The 13651-nt window shown below is 35.9% G+C and overlaps 2 protein-coding genes across 2 annotated transcripts; both read left to right on the top strand.

Moving 5' to 3' along the window:
• Nucleotides 1-863: 863 nt before the first annotated feature.
• percc1 (proline and glutamate rich with coiled coil 1) lies at nt 864-2853 on the top strand. The gene is made up of 2 exons (XM_067442825.1): nt 864-1186; nt 1985-2853. Exon 2 carries the CDS (start codon nt 1986-1988, stop codon nt 2742-2744), a length of 759 nt encoding a protein of 252 aa, XP_067298926.1. The 5' UTR covers nt 864-1186; nt 1985; the 3' UTR covers nt 2745-2853.
• A 3044-nt stretch (nt 2854-5897) lies between these two features.
• On the top strand, nt 5898-13095 carry pdia2 (protein disulfide isomerase family A, member 2). The gene is made up of 11 exons (XM_067442824.1): nt 5898-6250; nt 7002-7208; nt 7296-7429; nt 7606-7743; nt 9118-9234; nt 9382-9507; nt 9685-9882; nt 9965-10085; nt 10553-10734; nt 12649-12786; nt 12873-13095. The coding sequence occupies exons 1-11, from the start codon at nt 6010-6012 to the stop codon at nt 12936-12938; spliced, it is 1668 nt and encodes a 555-aa protein (XP_067298925.1). The 5' UTR covers nt 5898-6009; the 3' UTR covers nt 12939-13095.
• The last annotated feature ends 556 nt before the right edge of the window (nt 13096-13651 follow it).

Genomic DNA, 13651 nt, shown 5'->3' with positions numbered 1-13651 from the left:
CACACACACACACACACACACACACACACACACTTGCCCATTCATCAATAATTATATTTCTCCTCCTCGCTGTTTGCCACTGACCCCCCCCCCAAATCTGTGTGTGTGTTGCAGTTTGACTGTAAAAATTTAAAAAAACAAAATCTTTTTTTATTTTTTTATGGTGCAGTTTAAAAAAGTTGTTCTATTTCATAAGCTATAGTTATTGGCTTTTGTTGATATACAGTAGGCTACCGATGAAACACATTTCCCATTTTTTTACTCTATGCAAAGTGCATTTATTTTTGAAAGTAAGTAAGTTTGACCTCAGAATGAAAAAGATAAATAGCTAGACTTTGGACATTTGAATTTTAATAATTATTCATTGCAAGAGATTGAACTAAATGTTTGAAATTATTGAATGTTACTGTAACTTTTAGGCCTACATAATCCCTGCACTGTAAACATTTAAAGTCGGTTAAATTTAGAAACGAAAGTTCATCTGCTGCCTCAAAAACATGAGTCAACTTAACTTAAAGACATTCTTTGATTCAGTTCAAAACATTGTTTTACAAGTTATATAACTAATGGACATTTGTTGATTCAACTTGTGCCAACAAGCCCGGTCTTAACTTTTAATTTTATTATCTATTTTGGGATTCCAGATAGCATTAATTAGGCTACTGATGCATTGTGCTTTTGGTAAATAAACTTTGATCTTACTCATAATCTTAAAGGTCAAACGCCCCTTGCACAGATCAAAGTAATGCGGGTCATTTGGCTTGCTTGTCTTTTTAATGGAGTTTTATAAAGGGGCTCATTCAAAAGTCAAAACGGCGTAAGATGCGATTTCACGCCTTTTTAGGTTCAGCCATAAGTGGCGATAACAGCTGTGTGTCAGACGGTGTGTATGTACGTCTGTGTGTATGCGCTGAGGTGAACCGACACTTGAGCGTCCCCCGGCAAACGAAGCGTTATAGCGGCCGCCGCGCGCGCCAGTTTCCGTTCGTCTCTCCGGTTGCTGGGCGCCAAGACAAACTCACGCTCTGTTTGAGCAGAACACTATTTCAGACGCGCGCGTAAATATTTGCTCTGAAAACAGACTCCCCACGAGCGATGGTATAAATGAGCAAACCGCTAATTATCCATAACGCGAAACGGACGGCAAGACTTCACGAGCGGCATCCATCCAGCATTAGCCTACACGGTAAGAGAGACTCACTGCACACATTTAAACATCTTCTGAAAAATAATCACCAACGATTAAAAACTAACTACTTTCTTTCTTTCTTTCTTTCTTTCTTTCTTTCTTTCTTTCTTTCTTTCTTTCTTTCTTTCTTTCTTTCTTTCTTTCTTTCTTTCTTTCTTTCTTTCTTTCTTTCTTTCTTTCTTTCTTTCTTACATTATTAATTACAAATTATTAATTAATTTATTAATTACAAATTTGTTGTACAGAGAACAATAGAAATTGTGTAAAATTACATTATAAACTTTCCCCATTCTGGCATTTATAAAAAACTAGATTAACCAGGCCTATAACGTATAAACTATATTAGCCTATAATAGCTAATATATAAGTACTATTAAATAAACTATTAATATAATTTATATATATATATATATATATATATATACCCTATATAGCTGCACATTTATACCTTTATAGTACATTTATTTTTTTATTATAATTTCTGCTGCATAATACTAATACTTATAATTCTATAATAAAATATAATAACTCTTTCTTATTTATATAATTGTGCCTCTATATAATTTAAAATAGAATAAATATATAAAATAGAATAAAAAACACTGAAAACATTTCAATATTCTTACACAGTTTATTATTTGCAAAGCTTTTGGCCAAAACAATGTTTATAGGAACTATAATACATACAATTACATTCTAATTATAAATGTGGCACATTTCCAGGCATCTTGTTCTGAGAAAACAGTTCATTTTATTAATATATATAACTGTTTCTATTTTTAATTTTCTTCATAGGATGGCAGCAAGTGTTATCAGGACACTGAGCAATTTGGGTTTCGCAAAACCCTTCCCTCCCTGCTTCTTTCCCGCTGAGGATGAGGAGGAGACTGAAGAGGAATATGAAGAGGAGCTGAGAGAGGACAGTCTGGAGGAGGAAGAAGATGGAGTTGTCAGTGAGTCTCAAGAGGAAGAGCCGTGGAGTTTTGATCCCTCCCCCAATAACGCTGAGATGACCAACCAGCTCCTGCGGTTCGCTGAACTCATCAGCAACGATGTCCAGCGATACTTTGGCCGAAGCCAAGACCCGGATGCCTGTGACATTTATGCAGAGAGACCGTGTCCAAAAGTCGGAGGCCGCCAGCGATACTATGCTGACTTCATCAAAGTAGCATCATCAGGGCAGGCCGAGGAGCCTGAGCCGCTCGGGCCCCTTGCTGAGCTCTTTCAAGATGCTCAAAGGAAAGGGCGGGGTTTGCCCATGAGCCAGCGGCGTCTGCCAATCAGCTTCTGGACAGAGCCTTTTGCACACCAACATGATGGTGATCCCAACACGCAAGAGAACTCGCTCAGTATGATCGACACATCGGAGAGCTCCATCAACATCAGCACGTCACTGAGCATGTTCAGTAACACGAGTGTTTGCTCCATGACCAGCTCCGGTGTCTCTGGGACTCTCAGCAGCTCAAGCACCCTGGACTTCAGCGATTTACTCGCTCACTGGGCCATGGACAGAGAGAATCCCAGTGAATTCAACTGTGACTACACACTATCATAACTAATCATTTTACAGTCACATCACTATAAATATAATTTATATTTTACTACTTAATGTTTAAATGCTTTTCTTTCTGTTCTTGTTGACCTTGTTTTCTGGTAATATATGTACACACACACTGCACACTATATATATATATATATATATATATATATATATATATATATATATATATATATATATACACACACAAGCAAAACTGCACTAAAAACTTTTCTTTAAAAAAATATTAATTTTATATTTGGACTATCAACTGTTTCATTTCTTTTCATTGTTTCTGTAAGTATACAGCCTATTATTGTATTTATTTTATGCTATTTTGGGCATGCAGTGGAACTGTATTAGGCTACATTTTTAATACAGAGCTGTAATAAATGTGTGATGCTCATACATTTTCTAGATGATTCTTTCTCTAGTTTTTTTTTTTCACGTAGCCTAAAATAATTATCTTGCTAAAATAAAGCAGCAAAATATGTTATTAAAACACATTTTTTTGTGATCTATAATGCTGCTAACCCCTTACATACTGTACCTTCATTTAATGGGCAGAAATTAGTAAAAAAATGATGGTCAGGTCACAACCACAAAGTAAATTGTGACAACTGTGACCAAACTAACATGTAACATGCAATTAATCGAAACTAAAATAAATGTAAACTGAACCTATACACCGACCAGGCATAACATTATAACAGGTGAAGTGAATAACACTGATTATCTCTTCATCATGACACCTGTTATAGTGGTTCGGATATATTAGGCAGCAAGGAAACTTTTTGCCCTCAAAGTTGATGTGTTAGAAGCAGGAAAAATGAGCAAGCATAAGGATTAGCGAGTTTGTGATGAAATTGAGCCAAATTGTGATGGTTAGACAATGGGTCAGATCATCTCCAAAACTGCAGCTCTTGTGGGGTGTTCCTGGTCTGCAATGGTCAGTATCTATCAAAATCTGTCACATTATCCTGCTGAAATAGTTCACAGCCACCAGGGAATACCGTGTGCATGGTCTTAGGTAGTAACATTCACATGGGTGGCATGGAAGGCTTTCCCATTGTGTATCCTGGCGCCATGTGTTCCCCAGGTAAGTGACACACATGCACCCGGCCATTCAAGAAAACTTAATTCATCAGACCAATCCACCTTCTTCCATTGCTCCATGATCCAGTTCACATGCCCACTGCTGGCGCTTTCGGCGGTAGACAGGGCTCAGCATGGGCACCCTGACTGGTCTGCGGCTATGCAGCCCCATATGCAACAAACTGATGCAATGTGTATTCTGACACCTTTCTATCAAAACCAGCATTAACTTATTGAGCAATTTGAGACAAACAGGCTGGCCTTCGCTCTCCATGTGCATCAATGAGCCTCGGCCGCCCACACTTCACCACTCTTCCTTCCTTGGACTACTTTTGATAGATACTGACCACTGCAGACCGGGAACACTTCACAAGAGCTGCAGTTTTGGAGGTACTCTGACCCAGATGTCTAGCCATCACAATTTGGCCATTGTCAGATACGTAAATCATTACTCTTGCCCATTTTTCCTGCTTCTAATACATCGACTTTGAGGAAATGTTCACTTGTTAACTTGCTGCCTAACATATCCCACCCAGCAGGTGCCATGATGAAGAGATAATCAGTGCTATTCACTTCATCTGTCAGTGGTCATAATGTTATGCCTGATCAGTATACATGCACGAAGCAAACTAAACTAAATGTCTGTCTGTTTTTGTCCACATGCCTTTATGCTGAATAATTTAGGTACAGTCAATGCACGTTTAGTGAGGTGAAGAGTGTGGATTTTAAGATCCACTGCTGCTTCAATTATATCTGAAGGAAATTTATAATCAAAACCTTATCCTTAACAAAATATTTATCCTCCTATTAAGATCATTTAAATGATTTCTTCTTGTTTGATTGTTCTCTGAATTGGTTTCATTCCTTTTTACTAAATTATGTTTTTATTTATGTTTATATTTTATTGATTTTATACTTATAATCTTTTATTTTTCTTTGTATCTTCCTTCTTAAGAATAATGGTGAATATTGTTTATAGCTCTTACTGGGAGAAAGAACATGTTATCAGTTGTTTTGGGAAACTTTCTGGTCAGAGCTGGAGCTCAACAAACTCCAACCTTGGAGAGACTGTGTAGCTGTATATGTGTGCTAGTATTCTTTTTTACAGATCAGTATTGGTGGTGAATTATCCTAGGAGATGGGGGGACTTGTTTTCTGGGCAAGCTGGCACCGGCTCCAGACCTGGAAGGTCACTGCGTGCCTAATTCAGGAGTGAAAGCATCAACAAATGATCTATTGAGACGAGATCTGATTAACTGACCATGTGTGGAAATTTACTATGACTACCTATTTTCTCTTAGCCAATCAGAATCATTCAACCTGCAGTAATGACATGGAAAGACCTTGGGAAAGAGTATTGCTTTGAAAAATGTATGTACAGAGAGCGCAGCCTACAAACTTGAAGCTGGCTTCTGCTGATGAAACTGCAAACTATTTTTCAGTAAAAAGTTGCTTTAACTAAGCGCACTCCTGACTCTTGCTCTTCATTCTACACAACTGTTGTTCCCAAACAGAGTAAAGCAGGAGTGAATATTAGTGCATGCCCGCTCTATAATTTCATCAGTAGTAAATACATGTGCATGCGTTTCCGTCTTCAACACTGTGTGCTCTGAGTGCTTACGTGTACTGAGCATGGCTAGCTCACTTCTGAACGTGGCACATGTGCAGAAAGGTCTGATATGGACACGTGGTTTGGTCATTGCTAATTCACACACATTGATTGGAATTGTTCAACTTGCACCAATGCATATTCTTTATACTTGTTTTGTCAATGAAAATACTTTAACATGAAACAATATTTTGATTTTGAACTGTATATACATCTGGACGGTGTATAAAAAAATCATAAGACATTAATGTTTTCATCTTGCTCATCTGTTCAATAATTGGTTAAGATGAAGCAAGCAAAAAAGAAAGCTCTCTGTATGCTATATGCTCTAATATATGTTCAGGATACTAAGTGAAAATAATTTATTCCGTTATTATATTTGCCTGTAATCAAATCTCAAACGGCACACCGTCAGAGCACATGTGAAGTGGCAAGTAAGACCAGTAGATTTGCCCCACGCACGCGTTTCAATGATTCGTCAGCGTCAGTGGACTCTTATCAGCACCACAAGACCAGACAGCAGCATTTTACAGCTCATTTCAGCACTTTTCCTCTATAGGTCGGCTGAACTGATTGACCATGAGGCTTCTTCACATTCTGGGTTTCACCCTCTTGCTCTGCAGCCCGTGTGTGAGGGCAGAGGATGAAAAAACAGAGGACAACGGTGAAGAAAAAGTTGAAAACAGCTCTAAAGAAGATGCAAAACCAGAGAAAAAAGAAAAGACAGACGAAATTACAGAAGAGAAAGATGTTTTGGTCCTTCATAGTGCCAACTTTGACAGAGCTCTCAGTGAGAACAAATACCTGCTCGTTGAATTTTGTAAGTATGACTTTCCCATATCACTGTTATTATTATTACAAATTTACAATCTGATCTTATCTATGCAAGAAAACATGTGGCCATGCATGAGGGAATATGTGTTCAAAAAAGTTCCTTTCACTTAAAAAAGTAGTTTTATATCGCATTTAAACTATCCTATCCATGAGCAGCAGAAGAAAAGTCCAAAGATTACTAACGTTTGTTTGGCATATCATCCATCATGGCCGCACCTGTTATTTCTCCCACACTTGAAAGGCTGGCCAGTTATGCAAATTTAAAACACTGGATTGTGTATTGTGCTATTGTCATTGCAGTAAAATGTTAAGTAAGTGTTACCTTTATGCAAATGCATTTTGCAACTTAATAACATGCAAATCTATGGTCTAGTCGTCACACATAATACTAATATTTCTTAAACAATTTCAGTATAGTACCGATTAAAAGTTTAGGGTTGTAAGACTTGAAAGAAGTATCTTATGATCACCAAGGCTGCATTTATTTGATCAAATATACAGTAATTCCTTGATGAATAGAGCACTCATACAAATGCCATTTATTTAAAATATAAAGCAAAAACTTTATATTTATACAGTATTTTATACTTTTTTGACATCTGAAATTTACATGACTCAAAGTCTTACTGCACTATAGCCCTTGTGACGACATCCAAGTGTGACAACTAGCCCTAGTGTGCTTTATGTGAGGTAGATTTAGTTATGAACCTTGTGCTTGTCTTCCAAAACATCAAAAGATGCTCCATGGTGTGGTCACTGCCGCACTCTGGAGCCCATTTATGCTGAAGTGGCCGGACTACTAAAAAAAGGGTCACCGGATGTACGGCTGGCTAAAGTGGATGCAACAGAAGAGAAAGAACTTGCCGACGAGTTTGGTGTGGACGGTTTTCCCAAACTTAAATTCTTCAAAGATGGCAACAGGCAAAATTCCAGCGATTTTTCTGGTAATGTATTTGTTTGTTTAATGTGTTCGAATGCATGTTTTATTTCTATTTTTTAGCTTATAGGCTTTATTCTATGATTTAATAAAGGAAAGCGAACTGTAAAAGGAATCACAATGTGGCTGCAGAGGCGCACGGGCCCCAGTGCTACTGTTCTCAATGATGTGAATAGTGCAGAGGATCTGCTGGATGCAAATGATGTGTTTGTGATTGGATTCTTCCAGGTAAATTATCTTTTGTTTGCATATTGTAACTGACTTTTATGATCCGACAATGCCTTATAACAAGAGTGTACTATACAGTGCACTCTCTATTCACAACAAACGGCTTATCAGATTTATTTGAATTTTAAATGTAGTCTAATTTAATTTACTCTTTCTCTTTCTCTGTATATCCAAAGGATTTGGAAGGAGATAAGGCAAAGACATTTTATGATGTAACTTTAATAATAGAGGAGTATAATTTTGGCATCACAAGCAACCCAGAGCTCTTCAAGGAGTATGATGTAAACAGTGACTCATTGGTGCTCTTCAAGAAGGTAATCCCATTCTAGCACTACAGTTTGTGATTGGTAGGCTGACTACTATTGGCAGGTATTTTAATTCATCCCAGTGATTCTGATTTTTTAAATTTGCTAACTAAACAAGATTCAATCACTTATTAATTCTCCAGGAAACATTGCAACAATTGAATGTTGTGTGTGTAATGAGTGAGTCATTGGATAATTCATCTAAACGATTCGATAAAATACCTCAATATCGTTGATCAAAATTTGATTACAAATGTTATAAACAGAGCAATTCCAGAAGGGTCCTTGCACCATCAGTGCTCGGGCCTTAAAGGGTTAGTTCAAACTGTAGTGAAATGGACCTTTTAACAACGTCTTTAGTTCATTTTATTGGTCTTGAAAGAGGAAGGCCTTTCTGAGCCATCTGATTTCAACAAAAATATCTTCATTTGTGTTCTGATGATGAATGGGGGTCTTACAGGTGTCGAACGACATGAGGGTGAGTAATTAATGACAGAATTTTCGTTTTTGGGTGAACTAATGCTTTCATAAGAAACTCAAAAAAAGTTTAATACCATACTTACACCCTTTCAATTATGTATGGTCATTGGTCATTTTTACACAATCCCCTTTCCAGACCAAGATTGACATGACAAACTGATGACAACACCTTCATTCAGTTTTGCTTTGAGTCTCGTTCAGGCATAAAACCTCAGTGAAGGGGGCGTGTTCATTTAGTTAGTCCATCCAATGAAATGCATCTTTTCCACCCACACTCAAAGGCTATGTTTCATGTTATAGTTAGTGACTGAAGGCAATAAAAGGCAAAAAAACAAAAACAACATTTTTTTTTACATACTGTAAAAATAAAAGGTTGCTACTGTATTTTTTTACAGTAAAATATCGGCAACCGCCAACCACAAAGCCCTGCAGTTTTTTTTACAGGGCTTTTAAATTTACATCCGTTAAATATAAAATGTTGCGACAGTATTTTTTTACTGTAAAATACTCACAACCAGAGCTGCATTTTTATTTATTTTTTACGGGACTTTTAAATTTACATCCGTAAAACATAAAAGGTCGCTTCCGTATTTTTAATGGAAAAATACTGCCAACTTCAGCTGCCGGTTTTTACCGTAAATTTCACAGGTTTTTATTTTAATTTTTTACAGTGGAGACTTCAGTTAACAAAATATCTGTACAGCAAATAAAAGTTTCAGATTTGTTCACTTGAATCATTTAAAAACACAAATTTGTTCACAAACTAAACATAACTTTCTTGTGTAATAAAAATAAATAAAAGAATGTAATTAAAAAGGATTTCCACAATATATTCAGTTTGGTTATACTGTTGGTTCAACTATGTTCCCAACCCCACATGTCCTTTTTTTGGGAATGTTCCAGTTTGATGAAAAGCGGGTAGATATGCCACTCCCAGAAAAAGGCAAGCTGGACAAAGGGGATCTGATTTCATTCATCCATTCGAACAGTATGAGACTTGTCATTCCATTTAATGAAGAGGTAACACTTTTGAATTCACTTGATAAACTGATGAACCAGTTACTAAAACCAATCGTAATCTATCTTTAATTTATGATATAATTACTATTTTTGTTACCAAAACAAACTTTTTTACCTTTTCTTTGTATTTGTATTATCTTTCGGCAGAATGTTCAACAAATTTTTGGCTCCAAGGTCCGTAACCATATGCTCCTATTCATTAATACAACTGTGGAATCCCAGAATTCACTGCTCGAAGATTTTACTCATGTTGCCAGTGAGTTTAAGCAAAAGGTAAGTGTTTTTTGTGTGTTTTTTGTTGTTGTACTAAATAGCTAATTGTCACTGAATAAGTAAAACAAGTATTATATAACATCGCATGGTTTCAAGAGTCATATTTGTTTAACCCACTAAATATTTTTCAGAGATTTTTAAAATCTTGTCATGCTTACAGTCATTGTATGTGCGTAGGTGCTTTTCATCACGTTAGATGTTTCACATGACAAAATGGATCATGTGCTGAAGTATTTCGGTATCTCTAAAGATGATGCTCCTATTATTCGCCTGATCAACACTGATAAAGTGGTGACATACGCAATGGAAGAATCAACCATTAACAAACACACGCTGAGAACATTTTGCCAGGGGGTTCTGGATGGTTCTGTGAAGGTGTGTAATGCCGCATTATTGTAATATTGAACATGTTTCTAAATCTGCCTATACTAAAAAAACAATCTGCATTTTGTTCTAGCCCTTTTTTAAGACTCAAGAACTCCCTGAGGACTGGGACAAGAATCCGGTTAAAGTCCTTGTAGGGAAGAACTTTAACGAAGTGGCTTTTGATGAGACTAAGAACGTCTTTGTGGAATTTTGTAAGTTAGTTCTTAATTTAATAGCTTCAAAGTCACCATGAAATCAAAATTGACAATTTTCTTATTTTTTATGAAATATTGCAATATATATATATATATATGTATATATATATATATATATATATATATATATATATATATATATATATATATATATATATATATATATATATATATATAGTTTTTTATCACATGCCCACATAAACTTTAATCAAAATAACTTTCCCACCCTCTTAAAAATACCTCTTCCTTGATTAATGGGACAACCTGTCACTCACATGAGATCGACCAATAGCAAACCACAATGCTCCAACGCTCCAATCAATTCCCCATGGGCACAATCAAGTTTCTCCATAAATGTTTTTTCTGATGTTTCTTTTTCATCACATTTCACTCTCACAACAGGAAAGAAAATACTATCACAATTTCCATTTCAGACAGTTTTACCATTTGTGTCATTATCATAGATGCTCCATGGTGTGGTCACTGTCAGCAGCTGGCTCCTGTGTGGGATGAGTTGGGCAAGAAGTACAAAGACCATGAGAACATAATCATTGCAAAAATGGATGCTGCAGAAAATGATGCAGAGGGTATCATTATAGAGGGATTTCCCACCATTAAATACTTTCCTGCTGGAGATAAAAAAAAGGTTTGCAACAGCACACACACACACGCACTAAAGCTTGCACTAAAGACACTTGGTGCTCTTTTATTGCACTGTTTCCTATCACATATTTTAATAATCATAATAAATTAGGCATCAAAATTCAAAATTTATCTTGTGAAAACAATGAATTTTGAATATGGACATTGCGTCACCATGGAAACAGTATTTTCAAACGTTTTAGTGGACAACATTTTTGTGATACCAATTTCAAATTTGGAACAAAACTTGGTTAGACATTATCATATTCCAGACCAAGTTGTTACGGTGTAGTCAGGCAATGAGAAGTCCAAGACATCCAAAACTAACTGGTCCGTTTATTTACAAAGACTCAGACCAGAATATAGGACACGCTGCAGAACTAAAAACTACATAATACACTTGATACTAACAAACATACATACAAGAACCGACCAAGAGTGAGGGGAGTGAGTCCAAACATAAAGGTGCGCTAATGATGAGGACCAGGTGCTGGGAATCCGGGAGAGAAGATGAGGAAGTGAGTTCAGGTGTAAGACACACAGGATCTTGGGAAATGGAGTCCGGGACCGGGAGTGACTGTGACAGTAGTTGGCTACTTTGCAAAGAAACACCACATAGACTGAACATGTAATATGCATGCGTCCCCATTTTCAGAAATTTGTGTTTTTGTTTATACAAAGACAAAAAATTGAATAATTTTCAAAAACGTGCAATATATAACTCTTTTTTTAAATTTTGAATGTTGTTGTTGTAACTAACGTGCAAACTGCATAATTTTAATTTTTTGTAGTTGAAAAGGTGTTGTGTAATTGCCCCCTTAGAGTCCAAATTACTTATAGTAAAACATGTATTTTGTATAAAATAAAATAAATGTTTAGTTAAGTTTAGTGAGTTAGCTCAAAAAGGGAAATATTAATAATTATTCATAACTCATTATGATTAATTCTGAATATGTAAATCAGTGAATGATAACAATGTAGGGTATTTCTCAAGGCCTCATAAAAATAATTATTCCTTTGCATTTATCATAGTATAACAAAAACGATCATTTAAGTTTATTTGCAGACAGGGAGTCAGAACTAAGTATGTATTGTACATACATTTTATTAACTAAATCAGGAAAACATAAATAATTTAACAAAAACTCATACACACAAATCACACATACACCGGGTAGAATGGAAAGTGAAAGTGACTGAAAAACCAAATAAGCAAAGAGGAATGAAGCTAATGAAGAAGAGTCTATGACCTGGGAGAACCATCAGTTACGACTACAAGCTCTTTGGTTTGAATAAAGGGCTTCACAGCTTTAACTAACAATTTTGTATGTCGTTCGTTACTTGCATTTGCCTGTGAGTGGTTGAAAAGCGTCCAGACATACTGTCGCAGGATACATTTTTGATAGTTCGGTCTGATGGTGTTGCAGTTGCAATCGATTCCTTCCGTGTTGAGAAAAGAAGATAAGACGAAGAGCTGCTGGCTTGATGCGTGTGTAGGCCTGGCCGGCATAGTGGGGGCCAGCAGATGGCATAGGTGCAAGAAGAAGAAAAAATAGATATGTGTGCGTGAGGATAGCCTCTCCTCCTAGGGGGTCAGTGAGCCAGTCGTACTAGACTTTCGGAGGAAAATTTTTACGATCTTTGTCTTCTTGAAAGGCATTTGAATATGTAATTTGATGTAGTTTAAATTAAAAAATGAGGAAGGGCATTTGGAGTTTGTAGAGACCAAACATACCATACACATATTTCATTTCATTTCTTTCACTTTTGCAATAATATGTAGTGTGTTCCTTAAAAAGAGACATGTCTTATGTCTGTGTAAGTAAAATTTTAAAAGTTAACAGGTAAGATATTATATTGTAAAAAGAGTAAGAATGGCAGTACTGAAAAATGTTTTTAAAATACTTTTTGAAATCAGACTGTGAACTATAATGGAGCTAGAGATTTGGAGACTTTCTCAAAGTTCCTGGATAATGGAGGTGTGTTACCAGAACAAACGAGTAAAGATGAGGAGGAGGAGGAGGAGGATGATGATGATGATGATGACGAAGATAAGGTCAGTCAAAAGCCAACAGATGGCTTGATTATTTAAGGGGAAACACTTCTTGAGTAATATAGTAGCTGTTTATTTCTGCTTTTCAGGTGTCGGATGAATCGATTAAAGAGTCCCCAAAATCTACCAATGAAACCATCAAGGATGAGCTGTAAACACAAGGCATAAATCAACTCATTTGTACTGAACCAGATCAGTGTGAGATTTATGCAATGTGCAATTGGCATGAGCCAGATGTGTTTTATCAGATTAATGTCATTTTCTCTGCACTGGACCTTTTCAACAAACTACATACTAAATTGAATAAAAATAGCTTAACATGTAAAGGATTTTTTTCATGGTCCTGGTCTATAATTTATTTCTGTTTTATGGGATCAGTTAGACATTATCATTATCAGTATTTGCTTTAGAAAATGATATGGGTGAATCTCTCAAAATTGTTAAAAATATAACAGGATTGAAGGACATACAGCCTATTTAATAATTCATTTTAAAATGAAAATTCTTTCATCCTTTACTCACCCTCAAGTTGTTACAAACCTGTATGAATTTCTTTCTCCAGCTGAACACAAGGGAAGATATTTTGAAGAATGTCAGTAACCAAACAGTTACCTGGAGCCATTGACTTCTATAGTATTTTTTTTTCCTACTATGGAAGTCAATGGCTCCAGTTAATTGTTTGGTTACTGACATTCTTCAAAATATCTTCCCTTGTGTTCAGCTGAAGGAAGAAATTCATACAGGTTTGAAACAACTTGAGGGTAAGTAAAATATGACAGAATTTTCATTTTAAAGGGAACTATTCCTTTAAGAATTTTTAAAATGTTTTTTTTTAAATGACAATTTATGTTGAAAATAAATATCATTA

The sequence above is a fragment of the Pseudorasbora parva genome, chromosome 4, assembly GCF_024679245.1.
Source record: "Pseudorasbora parva isolate DD20220531a chromosome 4, ASM2467924v1, whole genome shotgun sequence".
Classification (NCBI taxonomy): Eukaryota; Metazoa; Chordata; class Actinopteri; order Cypriniformes; family Gobionidae; genus Pseudorasbora; species Pseudorasbora parva.
The sequence above is the reverse complement of the archived record's forward strand: the minus strand, read 5'-3'. Positions and strand labels throughout refer to the sequence as shown.

Bases quoted from the DNA above. Each gene is read 5' to 3' on its own strand.
- percc1 (XM_067442825.1), top strand. From the start codon at position 1,986: ATGGCAGCAAGTGTTATCAGGACACTGAGCAATTTGGGTTTCGCAAAA.
- pdia2 (XM_067442824.1), top strand. From the start codon at position 6,010: ATGAGGCTTCTTCACATTCTGGGTTTCACCCTCTTGCTCTGCAGCCCG. The intron at 9,508-9,684 runs GTAAGTGTTTTT...GTATGTGCGTAG, and splicing joins CCAGTGAGTTTAAGCAAAAG to GTGCTTTTCATCACGTTAGA. The intron at 12,787-12,872 runs GTCAGTCAAAAG...TCTGCTTTTCAG, and splicing joins ATGATGATGACGAAGATAAG to GTGTCGGATGAATCGATTAA.